This window comes from Balaenoptera musculus, chromosome 8, assembly GCF_009873245.2.
Source record: "Balaenoptera musculus isolate JJ_BM4_2016_0621 chromosome 8, mBalMus1.pri.v3, whole genome shotgun sequence".
Lineage (NCBI taxonomy): Eukaryota > Metazoa > Chordata > Mammalia > Artiodactyla > Balaenopteridae > Balaenoptera > Balaenoptera musculus.
In genome coordinates, this window is record NC_045792.1 from 75,243,246 (window position 1) to 75,262,975 (window position 19,730).

The window sequence follows — 19,730 nt, forward strand, 5'->3', positions numbered from 1 at the left end:
TCCAGAGGGAAACAACAAAAGCAGGCCAGGAATATTTTTCTGACCAGCCTCAATAGCCAGAAGGTTTCTGATTCAAGGCCCTGTTCATGCTGGAGGATGGGCTCTCATCATTAGGACACTGCAACAGTTCACCCTTCAAATGAGGGTTTGAGGATTACATTCCCCCTGCTGTATAATTTATTATTGAAGACAACAAATCACAAAACTGGGAATTAGGAGACTAGGTCTGCGTTCTTGCTGTGTGTCCATGAGCTACCCACCTAACCTCTTTTTCCCCATTTGTGCAATGGGAACAAATATTAACCTGCCAAACCACTGGGCAGGTGTGATAACAAAATGAAATGATTTAAGAAAGTATTTTGCAGGCTGTCAGAGATTTCTGCCCTACAGTTTCCTTTCAGAGTATGGGGCCCAGGGCAAAGCACTCTGGGTGTACCTAATTTTCAGTATTTTTGTATGGGTTAAACAATCAGGTTCAAATTTAAACAAATTCTTCCAAGCATGTATTAAGTTCCTTTTTATGTTCTGGGTCTGGGTACATTGAGAGCGGGGCGATATGATCATAAATGGAGACATCATAAAATGACAACACCTATTCCTAAAGAAAAGAGGTTTGTCCATGGGAAGAGTCTAGGTAAGAACTCAGACAACCGTGACTCCTGGTGAAGCCCCTTTAGAATGTATAGTTAAGGGGTACTGAGTATTGCGTTAGAGGTCAGAGAAACTCAAGTTCAAAGCTAAACTTTGTCACTTCCTAGCTAAGTGACTTTGGGCAATTTACTTCACCTTTCTGAGCTATCATTTTGTCATCTGTGAATGTCGATAACAATGCAAGCCACTTAGAGTTGCTGCAAGAAGTAACTGAAATAAAATCCATTAGAAGCTCATCATCATCATCACAATAACAGTATTATTCTTTTAATAATAATTATAATAATGGCAGGTTGCTATGGAGTATCATGCCCCAGGCAACGTGGCTAAATGCTTGCACGTATTAATATCTTTATCCAAAAACCTCTATAATCATTTTACAGATGAGAAACTGAAGCACAGAGAGATTCAATAAATGTCTTAGGGTTGTACAGCTAGTTAGTGATAACCATACCTAGGCAGTCTGGTAAAGACAAAACAGATGGTAGCTTCTGCTCTGGTGACTGTAGTTCAAATCTCTGAAGCGTTATTTAGGAAAAGGGCATAATAAACAAAAGGATGGTTAGGTAGATAAAAATGAGACAATAAATATGAAAAATTCTTTGTAAACAATAAAACAATAATTCCAGAAGCTTGTTTATTTGGGTAGTATTTAACCGTTTATAATTTCAAGTAGCTAGAGATGTTGAGATGAATCCCCAACCTTTGACAAAAAGGAGCCTTCATATGTCGCCTGTGGTTAACAGAGCCTCCGCTGCCCTATTCACAGGCGACCTCATCACGTATCTTGAAAATGCAGGTTTCAGCCTTTCCACTAGGGATTGAACACCTGCCATCTTACTCCTCCAGGTGTCAGGGTACCTTAGGCAGAGAGCTGAATTCCCAGTCGCCCAATTTTCAGCGTATGCCATTTCAGTATAATATTACATGATGACAGAGTCTGTTGTCCTATAAATTAATTTAACACTCTTTCTCTGGATGACTGCATTCTAAAAACAATATTTTCCCTCAAGTTATGAGGGCTTGTAAAAGCATACCGAGAGCAGGGTTGATAAGGACGTGTTAGGAAACATATGATGTCCCAGGAAGCCAAACTGATCTAAATTTAGGTGGGTTGTCTCCTCTCCTCAGTCCGTGTCAGAGATGGTTGCCTCTTAGAAGGATGGCTCAGGTGGAGAACAGTTCACAGATTGGGCAGAAATATGAGCCACTGTGGTCAGTTAAGTGGGGAAGGGCTTAATGAGAGTGACCCCAAACACTTAAGCATTGAAAGAGAAAGAGGAGGGGGTGAAAATTTTATCAAGTGATTTGTTACTATAGTGAACAATATTTTTTTAAAAATATACATTCCTGGTGTTATGAGAATTTGTGAAGGGAGATAACAAAGAGAATAATACACTTACTTTTGGATTCATTCAGGGCGCTTTCTTCTTCTCTCCTTTCCCCTTCTCCTTTCTCTCTCTTCTGTCCATTGCTCTATTGATTGTCCATACAATCTCCCCCTTTTAAATATGATTCCTGTTAAAGCTTCCTTCTCTGACCCAAAATCTGTCTCTCTCAAAGGAATTCTTTAAACAATGTTTGATGTGGATTATCATTCACATCCTGGTTTGTTTTTTTTTTAGACTCTTCCTTCTAAAGACAAAGCATTTCATCTTTTCTTTATTCTTATCTTTCCATATGTGATGTTTTACATAGCACATATGGTAATAGTTGCCAGGTATACAAAGCTGAATAGGATGTGACCCTTTAGAGAGGTCAGAAAGATGGACAAGAAATAAGGCAACAAAGTATTGTAGGTGCTTTGCTTGAGGTCTGTGCAGGAAAATCTCAAGGTCCAAAGAAGGTAATCTAAATGTCAGAGAGTGCAAAAATATTCCATAAAGGCAGTGATGCCTGGGTGGACCATTACTAGGTGTTAACATTGTTCATTCATCCATTTAACGAGCATTTATTGAGTGCCTATTATGTACTTTTCACTGCCCTAGGCCCTCAGGGCATAAAATTTAGCAAGGAATAACCTTGTCTGGCACTCAACAAATATTTGTTGAATGGCCAATGGAAGAGACTCACTTTAATTCACCTGGTGAATGTGGAACAATTCTCTGCGTGTAGAAAGGGATGAAACTTTCAGGGGATTCTAAGGAGTTCAGAATATTTGTTGGGTAAATAATTTGGAAGGTGGTCATGGGTACAGAAAGGTAGGGCCACAGTATAGCGCATAGTTGTGCAGTGTGCAACCTGCACAACAGTATGTGATCATTAAGGCATAATGAGAAAGAAGGTGGGAAAGGAACTGGACTGTGAAGTGCTTGGTGTCTCACGGTGGTTGTTCTCATGGGGGCTGGAGAGGGACAGAGGTAGGGGAGGGGATATCAGAAACACTGGCAAATTGTTTCCTCAGATTATGTGTTCTTCTGCCCACCCTAGAGATGCAGATCCTGCCCCATCCCTACACGCACAAGCACAGATGCCCATGCATGCTCGCACGCTCACACCCTTGCTTTCCCAGAATCTTTGCCATGGGCTTTTGTTCTGATGAGAAAGAGTCATATTCCTCAGATGGACTGGAAATAAAAATGGCTGAGAAACACTGCAGACAATGGAGAACCCCTCACAGGTCCATTGCAAGGCAGTAGCCTGATCAGATTTCCCTTTTTCAAAGATCACTCTGGCACTGGAGTGGAGGGTGGATTAGTGAAGTGTGAGAGATGATGAGGGCATCCTGCTGGAAAGCTTTCACATCCTCCGGGTCTAATGACATTTGTATTCAGAGCACTTGAGAGACACTCCTGCTTCCCTGCATTTTCAAGTTCGCGGGCAAAAGACTCAAATCAGAATGAAAGAGATGTGTCAGTGTTTTGCTGAGAAGGTGGCGACACCTGAAGCATTTCATAGGAATTATGATTTAGGACAGATGTGAACATGCAAGCAGATCTATGCTGGGGAATTCATAAAATAAAGCTATCAGATATAGACCTAAAGCATTTAACTTTAAATTCTGCATACCTAAAAGACCTTTCCTGTTATTTATTTTTGTTGGTGGTATTTTGCTTGTTTTTTGTTTGTATAATATAAATTTATACAACCTGGTCACCTTAAAAGCCAAATACATTACCAATAAATCCATAATATTTCCTGGCTCTCTTATGTGACCTTTTTTTTTTCATTTAGTAAAACATATGATTTTCTGTGATCCATACATAAATATCAGCTCTGCCTTGTCAACAAAAAGTGAGTTGACGTAATTCTGATTAATGTGCCCAAGAAGAAAAATACATACTTTTTCTTGCTTTAAGTTCTTAACTGCACATAATGTGATTGCAGTCTGTCTCTCCAATAATTAGAAAGGAAAAAAAATCTTCTTCCTGAAGTCCTGTTATCACATATCATAAGAGCCAGACCACTAGGCCCCCTGATACCACAGTGATCTCAAAATTTGTAGGAAGCTATTGACTAATCATTTCTACAACTTTTTGGATTTTCCATTATGTTGTAAGTTGATATAAGAGAATTAACTTATTTCCTTTCAACCCATTTTTTTTCTTTAAATTAAGCATCTGGATGAGTTACAGAATTTGTTGTTTATGGGATAGTTTGTTACCTTACTGTGTTAGGGAAATAAGATTGAAAGGTGGTATTAGAAAGTGGGCTTCAGGTAAACATAGTGTAGCCTAACAAGATGTGCATTGAATCCAGTAAATCAAAAGACTTATCTGACATGTTATAAGCCACTGCTGGGTCAATATATTAAGTGATTCATCCACCTTTCAAGATTGGATTCATTTTTAGAATAATAATTTTTGGAAGAGTATAGCTGTTCAATTGTAAGGCCATGTACTAGATTGGGAGTAAAGGAGGTGTGATTTCTAGCCTGGCTCTGGGAACCCCCGGTGTGACCCTCTGTCTGCCAGTTTGTATATCTGTGAAATGACAGCATTGCCAATGACCTCAATCTTTTTATCCTCCTTAATTCAAGAAGGCATATTTGTAGATTATCTGGCACATAGTAGGTGCTGTAATATTATGACTCTGTGTCAACTAAGAAAAAAGTTTCCCTTTTGCTGACATATGAGAAGAGGCCTACTAAGAAAACAACACATAGTTAAATATCATAGTAGGACAAAGGCAGAAATCAAAATGCCCTTGGTAAGAATGGGAGTTCTTTCTCCCATTACTAGAAGAAATTATTAAAAAACAAAAACATAACTTTGAGACCTACTGATTCTTTTCCCTGGGCAAGGTTTGTATGTCACTCATAGACATCAAAAAAGAAAATGTTTACAATAACCCAGATCTGCTTATGAAACTTCATTAAGGCCTTTGGGAGAAATGTTGAGACAAGATATTTGTTATTTTGTTCTTTTCCCCTTCAGCATTGAGAGATGTTGCTAAATTGGTAAAGAATCTTCTTTGCTTTGTTAGAATCAGGGGCATGGTGAGGAATGAGGTCAATTGTAGAAAATAGCAACCTTAGAATAGGCCTAATATGCAAAAACTACTGCTTTGCAATGTGCAGCGTTGGGGAATATTTATAGCAACTCTAACTTATTTTTCTTTACTCAAGAGAAGTGCAACTAGCACAGGGAGATCAGCTTGATGCTTTGTGATGACCTAGATGGGTGGGATAGGGAGGGTGGGAGGGAGGCTCAAGACAGAGGGGAGATGGGGATATACGTATACACATAGCTGATTCACTTTGCTGTACAGCAGAAACTAACACAACATTTAAAGCAATTATACTCCAATAAAGATATTTAAAAAAGAGAGAAATGCAACAAACAACATAGAAAACTACACTGAATACTCAATTCACATGTATATTAGCCCTATTAGCCAAAATGAGTTATCTTTTGGAATGGAGAACACAAAATTGTTCAACATTGTGAAGCATTAAAAATAAAGGAGCCGTAAAATGCACACTGAACAGAGAATCAAAGCCCAGTTCTCCTTATGCCAACAGAGACCTATAAATATATTTTATTGTATTACCTGTACTTGACACATAATTATTTCTGAAATAATTAGGGCCACTTAGAGGATAACCTTCTTAAATTAAATGCAATATTTATTTAAAGTTTATTAGGACATAAAACTATAAATCACTTTATGTGAGCATTTAATTTGCTTAAGCAACTTATAACTATTTCTGACATTGATAATTCCTTGCCTGTGCTAAATTATCACTTGTAAGTAACTAAGCAGGTATGAAAATCCAAATCTAGGAGCTTTACAGAATAAGTGAATATGGTATAATAGACCAAAAAAAAAGGATTCTTATCCCAGTTCTGCCACTGATTTGTTGTGTGATCTTGCACAAGTTGTTTAAGATCATCAGTTCTTCTAAGAGCATCAGTTTTACTATCTATAAAATGGGAGTAATACTGATACTGATATCTTACATTAGGCAAAGTAAGTAGTGTGGAAAGATACATGAAAAAGAGTACTATATGGTTACACTATTGACACTGTTCTGAGATCACATATGTGAGAGTCCAAACATGAGAGATACATCATCACTCTTTTCAGAGAGCTCCATTTTATTAGAAGGGGCATACAGGTAAATTAATAGTTACAATTCGGTAGTATGAGCAAAGCAGTGAAATCATGTGTAAACTAAACAGCACGTGTCAAGGAAGGATTCCCTTATCAATGAGGGGTATGACCCTGGAAGATTTTTTCAGGTGGAGGTGATGTTTGAATTGGGGAAATGTTTGTGGTCCTGGTGAGCAGGGAGGGAAGAACAGAAAGGACTTTCCACATTTAGGGGCAAATGTGCAAAAGCATGAAAGAAAGAGTATGTTATCTGGGAATATAGAACTACAAGTATTCATGGGTCCCAGGGCTCAGGGAAGGGATGAGGCTGGCAGGAGTAGTCACGGAGAGTAACATATGCAAATAAAGTGACTCACCATACGGGAGAGAGGGAGGTAGTGAAAGTATTTAGGTAGGACACGATCACACTTGCATTTATGGAATTCCCTTTGGTGGCAGTTTACTAAATGGATTGGACACAGCAAGCCTGGAGGCAGCGAGCCCTCTACAATAGACCAGGGAAAGATGAGTCCCTGAACTAAGTAGTAGCAATGGTAGCAAAGATCCTGAGAAACATTTAGTGGGAAATGAATGTTTTTGGTATCTGACTAGGTACAGAGGTTGCTCATGTCACCAACCCTATGATGAAAGACCTGTGGGGCCCTAGGGGAAGGAAGAGGGCAGGTTGCCTTTGCATTTGGAAGCTCCAGGAAGAAACAAGGGCTAGAGTTATAGTTTGGGGACACAAAAATAGATGGCAGTGAAAACCATGAGGTTGCAAATAGAGAGTGGTTAGACTGAGAAAAGCAGTAGAGAAAGGACAGATAATTTCAGAATCCCCTGGAAAAGCAAAACTTAAAAATAGGTAGAAGAACCAAATGTAAAATAGATAGCTAGTGGGAAGCAGCCGCATAGCACAGGGAGATCAGCTCGGTGCTTTGTGACCACCTAGAGGGGTGGGATGGGGAGGGTGGGAGGGAGGGAGATGCAAGAGGGAAGAGATATGGGAACATATTGTATATGTATAACTGATTAACTTTGTTATAAAGCAGAAGCTAACACACCATTGTAAGGCAATTATACTTCAATAAAGATGTTTAAAAAAAAAAAAATAGGTAGAAGAAATACAACTTGTGAAGGAGGCAGAGAGAGAACCCTCAGGTAGGTATCAGGAGATCCAAGTAAGAGAGTCTTGTCATGGAGAGTGAAAGAGTAAGGAGTTTCAAGGAAGGAGTGTCAATACTATCAGATACCTTATTTGAATGATCAAAGAAGACAAGGATTAAGGACAGTCCACTGGATTTGATAATTCTAGAAGTCATCTGGTTTTCTTTCTCATGTAGTCAGTTAAGCAGAAACAATGCCTACTGTTGGTTGGACAGTAAATAGGAAATTAGAAGTGAAAACGTTGAGCGTAAACTTAACTGTCAAGAAGCTCAGGTGTAAGGAGAAGGTATGAGAGCAAAGTAGACTGGGATGAAAGAAGAAGAGTTTTCTTTGCACAAGAGTGGGAGGGGCTTGGATACATTTATTTCCTAAAAGGTAAGGGCCATTATACACTAAATTGGAGAGAGAGAGAAGAAGGATGAGATGTTTGATGTAGCTGGGTTCTTCATGAGTGGAAATGAGGATTAGGACAGGGGGTAGGACTTGACCTTGAACAGAAGGACTTATTTCTGTGACAAGAAAGGCAGGGTAAAGGATAAAGGTAGGTTGGAGTGAATTAGTCAGTGGAGGTACCAAGAGAGAGGAAGCCATGCCTGACAAAGATGAAGTCATGGTAGACTGATGAGGATGAAATGGGTAGTGTACTTGAGAATAATAGAGAGGAATAAGACATGGGATTGACCAAAACAAAAAATAAAAGGCTCAATTAATTGCACTTGGTCTAATGTCACTAATATCTGAGGTGGAAGGAGTTCTTCCCGCAGAGCTCAGCAGCTCAGCCCTGATTTAGGAAGAAGATTATACACTTAATCCAAGGTTGGGGTTTGGCACGGTAAATGCTGTGAAGGGAAGGAAGGGTTGAGAGCAATTTAGTTTATAGCAGGTTGATTTGCTTTTAGGTTAAACAATAGGGATTTTGTTTATGGACATGAGGTTGGCATTCGTTTCTTTCTTCTTTTTTCTTGAGACTGAGCATGTTCTAAGAAAAGGCATGGGATTTAAATCTCTACAATCAGGCTATAGGAACACCTGTAGCTCTGATATCTTAATCCCATGCTTGAAACTTGTCCAGTTTGACCATTGGCTTTCTTTGGGAAATTATAGGTGGCTGATTAGCTATAGGAAGATTCTGGAAGACGAGATGGGCAGAAATTTAATTCCTGTGTAACTCACATTCAGAATGACTCTGTCTCATGTTGAATCCACTTTGCATTGTCCTATGGATTCATTAAAGAATCTGCAAGCAGAATTTTTACCTTCATGATCATATACTCCAGGCTGAAAAAACATTTCTGTCACTGTTTCCCAGAGTTCACTAATTGTTTAAAAACTCTTCTGGCTGGCGGTTCTTTCTGGTTGAAACAGCCTGCTCACAGTCAAGTGAACTTGGGCATTCTGCCAGGGACATTCATACCAAGGACGTTTAGAGGCCATTCTTAAATGTAATTTACAGGGCTAGGAGGTACCAGAACTTCAACAATAGGCAAAAGCAGTGCTCTTGGAACAATGGGAGAAAGGGTCAAAGTGCTATTTTGACCCTGGCCTTTGCAGTTTTTGTCCCAGTAACTCCCAAGTTTTGAAAACAGGAAGTAGAGGCACACCCAGGAACTTGTGGGAATGAAAATAGGCCCGTAAAATTATAAAAGCCTTGATGGATTTTATAAGGAGGACGTTGTGGGAAGAGTACTAGACTGGGAGTCAGGAAATCACATTAAAGATCTGGGCCTCAGTATCTTCATCCTAAACAACAGGAACATGGTACCACTGGTGGACCTGGGGAGGCAGAATGGTTATAAGCTAAATCCTGACTCCTCTTATCTGCTTTATATTTCATGGGTTCCCACTGAGATTTTATTTAATGAGTAGATGCTGGTGCTAAAATAAGTTTGAAGCCTTCTTGTTAGAAAATGTTTCCCCAGATCCTTTCTATTCTAAAATTCTAATATTCTAAGTGAGAATAACCAACATAGTTACACTTAATTCTCATGAGTCTAATAGTTTTAATTATTGTTATTCAGCACATTTTTATTACTTTCCACGACATTTGATTTTGAAAACTGCCTTATGTCGACCCCATGTTTCAGGATTTCTTACCTTGAGCCTATGGATGGACTTTTGGGAGTCTGTGAAAGCCCTAAATATATATGCAATAATTTGTGGGTACAGGCATACAGAAAGAGAATCCAAAGCTCTCATCAGAATCTCAACAGCTAAGAGCAAAGTCTTCCCCCACTGGATAGGAGTCAAAAAATCCAGATCTGAAGGTAACACAGAGTGAGAGAAATTCGGAGAGATTTCATAGGCTCTACCATGAAAAGTACTTACCAAACCCCTCCCAAACCTATATCCCCTTCCCAAGATTACATTGCCATTGTGTGTTCATCATATTTCGGGCAGGGGAGAGGTCTTTGGTGAAGGTGCAACATTCCCCCTTATTCTTCCATTTTGTGATATTTGAAAGAAGCCAAGATCAAATCTTTGGCTCCCTGTGCCAATCCTCCACAACTCGGACATGTTTTTACTAGGTAGAAAGAACCACATATTCTTCACCTTTTCAGTCTGTAGCCTTGTTAACCCTGGAGCTCTAGATGGTTCATGGCCCTGAAGGTAAGGGTTTTGTTTTTTTTGTTTTTGTTTTGTTTCTAAAGAAGTATTCTATTGTAATTAAGAAGAATGAGAGTAAAGACAACATAAATGTTTGGCCATTCCATAATATCTTTCCTTGAAAGCCTCAGACAGTGACTAGGGAAGATTTCAATCTTTCTGAGTGCATTTTCAATTCTATTTTGCATTGAGTATTTGTGTGATTATTAACTTTATATTCCAAAAATAGATAAACAACAAGGATTTACTGTATAGCACAGGGACTACACTCAATATCTTGTAATAAACTATAATGGGATAGAATTGAAAAGAAAAGAATATATATACATATATATGTATAAACGAATCACTTTGCTGTACACCTGAAACTAACAATATTGTAAATCAACTATACTTCAATAAAAAAAAAAAACTATATTCCATAGCAGGCATTTCCATGGTCTTTTAAGTCCTGGTTCAGAGGGGAATAACCCAGTGGGGAGACAGAACTCTGATCTGAGGCAGCAAGCAGGAAATTGGGCAATGATGAGACTGTGATGCAACATCAGGTGTCAGCGTCAGCAAGGAGCCTCTAGACTTGCTGAAGCAAGCAAGGGGTTGTACCTACACCCTGATTCCCACAGCAGGGCAAAGCTGGATCCTGGGGATATGTACCACTCATGATCCACTTGCATGGGAGAAACAAAGCTTCTCTCATAAACTGTATGCTAACTCAGACACTGTGCAAGAAGTGGAAGGACAATGGGGGCTTGAAAAACAAAACAGAAAACAATAACAACGCTAGAGCTGGAAGCTGATTTGAGATACTGCAAGAATTCTCAGAATTTAACTCTTTCGCTCTCTTTTCATTCCAGATGCTGCACAACAAGCATGTCATGGTCCGTGTGGGAGGAGGTTGGGAAACTTTTGCAGGGTATTTGTTGAAACACGACCCCTGCCGGATGCTGCAGATCTCCCGTGTGGATGGCAAGACATCCCCCATCCAGAGCAAATCTCCAACCCTTAAGGACATGAATCCAGATAATTACCTGGTGGTCTCTGCCAATTATAAGGGAAAGAAGGAAATTAAATGAAACTAGTTGGTCACTACAAGGGGACTCTCATAATGGCCTGTATCCACATCTCCAGTAGTCAGTTTAGTTCACATGCTCTGAAAATTACTTTGGAAAAAGACATAACAGACAGAAAGATGTCATCATGTTGAAACATGCTCAAAGAGTAGCACTATTTATTTTGAATGCTTCTGTAGAAAATGACCTATTAAGAGAAATTCTCAACTCAGATTTAAATTCGACAAACTGTAGGCAAATCATTGTTTCTCAATATGTGAACATGGTATTTAGCACACAATATTAGCAATACAATTCTAGCTAAAGATAAAAATTATTAGAAGAAAATAAGATTTACAGTTAAGTCAACAGAAAGTACCTGCCTAATGTGTACAGAATAACAGCACCCCAGATATTTTTTATAATTGCAGGATTTTTATGCTGATTTTTAAAAAGTGACAATTAGTGTGATGATGTGCTACTAAAAATATCCAACAGCACTATAAATTAAAGTACAGTGTATCCACGACAGTAATACGTTACTGGAAAGGCCACTTCAGAAAAGTTTACATTCACTTGGAAGAATGCCTTAAAGTTTATCCCTTATCTCTGAACAAACACCTGGGGCACTTTTGGAAGTTTTCACTACACCCCTTAGAGAATGGCTTATGAGTTGTTTACACATTCCTAGACACGTGGCTGTGTTGAGACTGAGTGTAATTCACACACATAAGCTGACATACGTTTATATTTTGAAAGAGTAAATTGTACAGTCAAATGTCCATTGACTTCATGTTATTTCAAAGCATTTTCTTATTATATCTTTAGTTAACCCAACTTTGCTGTGCTGTCTAGTAAAGTAATTTCACTGTAGCTAATAATGTTACAGACTTATGTATACCCTTGTATACCTAGGACAGGGCTGTTTTGTACTCATAAACAGCAAAATATTGTCCTCACTGATTGAAGAATTAAAAAGATGTTAAAAAATTTTACCTGTCTCTATATCAATGCTTCATTCTGAAATAAAGATCATATTCAAATGGCAACATCCCCTGGGAGTTACAGGAAGAGTCAAATTATGGTTACCTAGCACTTCTTCACTTTGGGTAGCTGAGTGGTGCTGGTGTTTGTTCTCCTTAGCAGAGAGTCTAGGTTTTATCATAAACAGTCCTTTAAGTGCTGCCCTGAATATAAAAAGTATAGGCGAAGTTAATTTGTCGTTTCCTCATTTTTCAACAAACACAAAATCCACCTTTCTTGCTCCAGAAAGTCAGGGAGGAAGTATCTCAGTTTGTCACATGAATGATTTAATCAAAGCAGACACAACCTTTTTTTTTTTTTTTTTTTTGCTTTTGGTATTTATTGAATTTCATTTATTTTTTTTATACAGCCGGTTCTTATTAGTCATCAATTTTATACACATTAGTGTATACATGTCAATCCCAATCTCCCAATTCATCACACCACCACCCCCAGCCCCCACACACTTTCCCCCCTTGGTGTCCATACATTTGTTCTCTACCTCTGTGTCTCAGTTTCTGCCCTGCAAACCGGTTCATCTGTACCATTTTTCTAGGTACCACATATATGAGTTAATATACAATATTTGTTTTTCTGACCTACAGCACTCTGTATGACAGTCTCTAGGTCCATCCACGTCTCTACAAATGACCCAATTTCTTTCCTTTTTATGGCTCAGTAATATTCCATTGTATATATGTACCACATCTTCTTTAGCCATTTGTCTGTCGATGGGCACTTAGGTTGCTTCCATGACCTGGCTATTGTAAACAGCCCTGCAATGAACATTGGGGTGCATGTGTCTTTCTGAATTATGGTTTTCTCAGGGTATATGCCCAGTAGTGGGATTGCTGGATCATATGGTAATTCTATTTTTAGTTTTTTAAGGAACCTCCATACTGTTCTCCATAGTGGCTGTATCAATTTACATTCCCACCAACAGTGCAAGAGGGATCCCTTTTCTCCACACCCTCTCCAGCATTTGTTTTTTGTAGATTTTCTGATGATGCCCATTCTAACTGGTGTCAGGTGATACCTCATTGTAGTTTTGATTTGCATTTCTCTAATAAGTAGTGATGTTGAGCTGATTTTCATGTGCCTCTTGGTCATCTGTATGTCTTCTTTGGAGAAATGTCTGTTTAGGTCTTCTGCCCATTTTTTGATTAGGTTGTTTGTTTTTTTAATATTGAGCTGCATCAGCTGTTTATATATTTAGGAGATTAATCTTTTGTCTGTTGATTCGTTTGCAAATAATTTCTCCCATTCTGTTGGTTGTCTTTTCGTCTTGTTTATAGTTTCCTTTGCTGTGCAAAAGCTTTTAAGTTTCATTGGGTCCCATTTGTTTATTTTTGGTTTTATTTCCATTACTCTAGGAGGTGGGTCAAAAAAGATCTTGCTGTGATTTATGTCAAGGAGTGTTCTTCCTATGTTTTCCTCTAAGAGTTTAATAGTATCCAGTCTTACATTTAGGTGTTTAATCCATTTTGAGTTTATTTTTGTGTATGGTGTTAGGGAGTGTTCTAATTTTTACATGTAGCTGTCCAGTTTTCCAGCACCACTTATTGAAGAGACTGTCTTTCCTCCATTGTATGTCCTTGCCTCCTTTGTCATAGATTAGTTGACCATAGGTGCGTAGGTTTATCTCTGGGCTTTCTATCCTGTTCCATTGATCTATATTTCTGTTTTTATGCCAGTAGCATATTGTCTTGATGACTTAGCTTTGTAGTATAGTCTGAAGTCAGGGAGTCTGATTCTTCCAGCTCTGTTTTTTACCCTCAAGGTTGCCTTGGCTATTCAGAGTCTTTTGTGTCTCCATAGAAATTTTAAGATTTTTTGTTCTAGTTCTGTGAAAAATGCCATTGGTAGTTTGATAGGGATTGCAATGAATCTGTAGATTGCTTTGGGTAGTATAGTCATTTTCACAATATTGATTCTTCCAATCCAAGAACATGGTATATCTCTCCATCTATTCGTATCATCTTTGATTTCTTTCATCAGTATCATAGTTTTCTGAGTACAGGTCTTTTACCTCCTTAGGTAGGTTTATTCCTAGGTATTTTATTCTTTTTGTTGCCATGGTGAATGGGAATGTTTCCTTAATTTCTCTTTCTGATTGTTTGATGTTAGTGTATAGGAATGCAAGAAATTTCTGTGCATTAATTTTGTATCCTACTACTTTACCAAATTCACTGATTAGCTCTAGTAGTTTCCTGGTGTCATCTTTAGGATTCTCCATGTCCTGCAAACAGTGACAGTTTTACTTCTTCTTTTCCAATTTGTGTTCCTTTTATTTCTTTTTCTTCTCTGATTGCCATGACTAGGACTTCCAAAACTATGTTGAAAAATAGTGGCGAGAGTGGACATCCTGTGTTGTTCCTGATCTTAGAGGAAATGCTTTCAGTTTTTCACCATTGAGAATGATGTTTGCTGTGGGTTTGTCATATATGGCTTTTATTATGTTGAGGTAGTTTCCCTCTATGCCCACTTTCTGGAGAGTTTTTATCATAAATGGGTGTTGAGTTTTGTCAAAAGCATTTTCTGCATCTATCGAGATGATCATATGGTTTTTATTCTTCAGTTTGTTAATATGGTGTATCACATTGATTGATTTGCATATATTGAAGAATCCTTGGGCTTCCCTGGTGGCGCAGTGGTTGAGAGTCTGCCTGCCAATGCAGGGGACACAGGTTCGAGCCCTGGTCTGGGAAGATCCCACATGCCACAGAGCAACTAGGCCCGTGAGCCACAACTACTGAGCCTGCGCGTCTGGAGCCTGTGCCCCGCAACGGGAGGGGCCGCGATAGTGAAAGGCCCGCGCACCGCGATGAAGAGTGGCCCCCGCTGGAGAAAGCCCTTGCACAGAAACGAAGACCTGACACAGCCAAAAAAAAAAAAAAAAAAAAGAATCCTTGCATCCCTGGAATAAATCCCACTTGATCGTGGTGTATGATCCTTTTAATGTGTTGTTAGATTCTGTTTGCTGGTATTTTGTTGAGGATTTTCGCATCTATGTTCATCAGTGATATTGGTCTGTAATTTTCTCCTTTTTTTTGTAGTATCTTTGTCTGGTTTTGGTATCAGGGTGATGGTGGCCTCATAGAATGGTATGGGAGTGTTCTTTCCTCTGCAATTTTTAGAAGCATTTGAGAAGAATGGGTGTTAGCTCTTCTCTAAATGTTTGATAGAATTCACCTGTGAAGCCATCTGGTCCTGGACTTTGTTTGTTGGAAGATTTTTAATCACAGTTTCAGTTCCATTACTTGCAATTGGTCAGTTCATATTTTCTGTTTCTTCCTGGTTCAGTCTTGGAAGGTTATACCTTTCTAAAAATTGGTCCATTTCTTCCAGGTTGTCCATTTTATTGGCATAGAGTTGCTTGTAGTAGTCTCTTCGGATGCTTTGTATTTCTGCGATGTCTGTTGTAACTTCTCCTTTTTCATTTCTAATTTTATTGGTTTGAGTCCTCTCCCTATTTTTCTTGATGAGTCTGGCTAAAGGTTTATCAATTTTGTATATCTTCCCAAAGAGCCAGCTTTTAGTTTTATTGATCTTTGCTATTGTGTTCTTTGTTTCTATTTCATTTATTTGTGCTCTGATCTTTATGATTTCTTTCCTTCTACTAACTTTGGGTTTTGTTTGTTCTTCTTTCTCTAGTTCCTTTAGGTGTAAGGTTAGATTTTTTTTTTGAGATTTTTCTTGTTTCTTGAGGTAGGATTGTATTGCTATAAACTTCCCTCTTAGAACTGCTTTTGCTGCATCCCATAGGTTTTGGATCATTGTGTTTTCATTGTCATTTGTCTCTAGGTATTTTTTGATTTCCTCTTTGATTTCTTCAGTGATATCTTGGTTATTTACTAATGTATTGTTTAGCCTCCATGTGTCTGTTTTTTACGTTTTTTTCCCCTGTAGTTTATTTCTAATCTCATAGCGTTCTGGTCAGAAAAGATGCTTGATATGATTTCAATTTTCTTAAATTTACTGAGGCTTGATTTGTGACCCAAGATGTGATCTATCCTGGAGAATGTTCCATGTGCACTTGAGAAGAAAGTGTAATCTGCTGTTTTCAGTTGGAATGTCCTGTTAATATCAATTATATCTATCTGGTCTATTGTGTCATTTAAACCTTGTGTTTCCTTATTAATTTTCTGTTTGGATGATCTGTCCTTTGGTGTAAGTGAGGTATTAAAGTCCCCCACTATTATTGTGTTACTGTCGATTTCCTCTTTTACAGCTGTTAGCATTTGCCTTATGTATTGTGGTGCTCCTATGTTGGGTGCATATATATTTAGAATTGTTATATCTTCTTCTTGGATTGATCCCTTGATCATTATATAGTGTCCTTCCTTGTCTCTTGTAACATTCTTTATTTTAAAGTCTATTTTATCTGACATGAGTATTGCTACTCCAGCTTTCTTTTGATTTACATTTGCATGGAATACCTTTTTCCATCCCCTCACTTTCAGTCTGTATGTGTCCCTAGGTCTGAAGTGGGTCTCTTGTAGACAACATATATATGGGTTTTGTTTTTGTATCCATTCAGCAAGCCTGTGTCTTTTGGTTGGAGCATTTAATCCAATCACATTTAAGGTAATTATCGATATGTATGTTCCTATTACCATTTTCTTAATTGTTTTGGGTTTGTTTTTGTAGGTCATTTTCTTCTCTTGTGTTTCCCACTTAGAGAAGTTCCTTTAGCATTTGTTGTAGAGCTGGTTTGGTGGTGCTGAATTCTCTTAGCTTTTGTTTGTCTGTGAAGCTTTTTATTTCTCCGTCAAATTTGAATGAGATCCTTGCTGGGTAGAGTAATCTTTGTTGTAGGTTCTGCCCTTTCATCACTTTAAATATACTGTGCTTCTGGCTTGTAGAGTTTCTGCTGAGAAATCAGCTCTTAACTTTATGGGAGTTCCCTTGTATGTTATTTGTTATTTTTCTCTTGTTGCTTTTAATAATTTTTCTTTGTCTTTAATTTTTGTCAATTTGATTACTATGTGTCTCAGCATATTTCTCCTTGGGTTTATCCTGTATGGGACTCTCTGTGCTTCCTGGACTTGGGTGGCTATTTCCTTTCCCATGTTAGGGAACTTTTTGACTATTATCCCTTCAAACATTTTCTCATGTCCTTTCTCCCTCTCTTCTCCTTCTGGGACCCCCTATAATGCGAATGTTAGTGCTTTTAATGTTGTCCCAGAGGTCTCTTAGGCTGTCTTCATTTCTTTTCATTCTTTTTTCTTTATTCTGTTCCACAGCAGTGAATTCCACCCTTCTGTCTTCCTGGTCACTTATCCGTTCTTCTGCCTCAGTTATTCTGCTATTGATTCTTTCTTGTGTATTTTTCATTTCAGTTATTGTATTATTTATCTCTGTTTGTTCTTTAATTCTTCTAGGTGTTTATTCTTTAATTCTTCTAGGTCTTTGTTAAACATTTCTTGCATCTTCTCCATCTTTGCCTCCATTCATTTTCCGAGGTCTTGGATCATATTCACTATCATTATTCTGAATTCTTTTTCTGGAAGGTTTCCTATCTCCACTTCATGTAGTTGTTTTTCTGGGGTTTTATCTTGTTCCTTCATCTGGTACATAGTCCTCTGCCTTTTCATTTTGTCTATCTTTCTGTAAATGTGTTTTTTGTTCCAGAGGCTGCAGGATTGTAGTTCTTCTTGCTTCTGCTGTCTGCCCTGTGGTGGATAAGACTATCTAAGAGGCTCGAGCAAGTTTCCTGATGGGAGGGACTGGTGGTGGGTAGAGCTGGGTATTGCTCTGGTGGGCAGAGCTCAGTAAAACTTTAATCCGCTTGTCTCCTGATGGGTGGGACTGAGTTCCCTCTCTGTTGGTTGTTTGGCCTGAGGCAACCCAGCACTGGAGGCTACAGGCTCTTTGGTGGGGCTAATGGCGGATTCTGGGAGGGCTCAAGCCAAGGACTACTTCCCAGAACTTCTGCTGCCAGTGTCCTTGTCCCCACAGTGAGCCACAACTGCCCCCGCCTGTGCAGGAGACCCTCCAACACTAGCAGGTAGGTCTGGTTCAGTCTCCTATGGGGTCACTGCTCCTTTCCCCGGGTCCTGATGCACACACTACTTTGTGTGTGCCCTCCAAGAGTGGAGTCTCTGTTTCCCCCAGTCCTGCCAAAATCCTGCGATCAAATCCCACTAGCCTTCAAAGTCTGATTCTATGGGAATTCCTCCTACCATTGCCAGACCCCCAGGTTGGGAAGCCTGACATGGTGCTCAGAACCTTCACTCCAGTGCGTGGACTTCTGTGGTATAATTGTTCTCCAGTTTGTGAGTCACCCACCCAACGTTTATGAGATTTGATTTTATTGTGATTGCGCCCCTCCTACCATCTCATTGTGGCTTCTCCTTTGTCTTTGGATGTGGGATATCTTTTTTGGTGAGTTCCAGTGTCTTCCTGTCAATGATTGCTCAGCAGTTAGTTATGATTCCGGTGCTCTCACAAGGGAGTGAGTGCATGTCCTTCTACTCCACAATCTTGAACAAATCTCAGCCATAACCTTTGAAAAACAACAGGCCTGGTATAATTTGGTGGTGCTGGAAGTCATAATAATCATTATGAAAAAAAATTAAAGTTTTGTAGAGAATAAAATCATCTTGGAATAGTGATTATTGTTATATCTTTTAAAATACAATGAGTGATTTGATTTTTTAAAAGATTTATTTATTTATTTTTGGCTGCTTTGGGTCTTAGTTGTGGCTCATGGGATCTTTGTTGAGGCATGTGGGATCTTCATTGTGGTGCACGGGCTTGTCTCTAGTGGTGGCCTGTGGGTTTCCTCTAGTTGTGGTGCAAAGGCTCCAGGGCGCGTGGGCTCTGTAGTTGAGGTACATGAGCTTTGTAGTTGTGGCACACAGTTGCCCTGAGGCATGTGGGATCTTAGTTCCCTGACCAGGGATCAAACCCCGTCCCCTGCATTGCAGTGTGGATTCTTTACCACTGGACCCCCAGGGAAATCCCGAATGATTTGACTTTTATTTTCCTCAACTAATATTAACACTGAATTTCTAGTAATCAGCAGTATTTCCATCAAAATTTTTACTGTGCTAAATTTTTCTCCTAAACATTTATGTCTTTAATAATTAAAGTTAGTATCATTAATTTAGTTACTATTTTAGTTTTCTATTCCTGATGTAACAAATTACCAGAAACTTAGTAGCTTAAACAACACAAATTTATTATGTTATAGTTTTGTAGGTCAGAAGTTTGAGATGATCTCAATGGGGTAAAATCAATATGTCAGCAGGGCTATGTTCCCTTTTGAGGAGTCTAGGAGAGAATCCGTTCCTTTGCCTTTTCCATCTTCTAGAGGCTGTCTGATCTCCTTGGTACATGTTCTCCCTTCCTCTATCTTCAAAGCCAGCAATAGAGTACTGCAGTGATGCTGCTTCTTTGTTTACATTTCTTTGACCACAGGTTGGAAAGGTTCTCTGCTTTTAAAGATCCATATGGTTAGATTGGGTCCACCTTGATAATCTAATATAATATCCCCATTTTAATGTCATTAACTGAATCACATTTGCAAAATACCTTTTGCTGTGTTATATAACATATTCCCAGATTCCAGGGATTAGGATGGGACCACCTTTTGGGGAGGGTGGCGTTATCCTTTCTGCCTACACATCTTATGATGATCTTTTTTTTTTAATTTATTTTTTATTATCTTTGGCTGTGTTGGGTCTTCGTTGCTGC

The 19,730-nt window shown here is 38.8% G+C and overlaps 1 protein-coding gene across 9 annotated transcripts in view; it reads left to right on the forward strand.

The window, feature by feature from the left end:
* The window catches only part of GAS2 (growth arrest specific 2), a 148,228-nt gene extending 136,173 nt beyond the window's left edge, over nucleotides 1–12,055 (forward strand). For 6 of the 9 annotated variants that reach the window (XM_036862312.1, XM_036862313.1, XM_036862314.1 and 3 more), the window contains one exon: nucleotides 10,812–11,999. In XM_036862312.1, coding sequence (XP_036718207.1) covers nucleotides 10,812–11,030 — 219 coding nt within the window. In that variant the 3' untranslated portion in view covers nucleotides 11,031–11,999. Of the gene's footprint in view, nucleotides 1–10,811 lie in introns of all 9 variants that reach the window. The other 3 variants (XR_005021044.1, XM_036862316.1, XM_036862317.1) reach the window with 3 other exon arrangements.
* The last annotated feature ends 7,675 nt before the right edge of the window (nucleotides 12,056–19,730 follow it).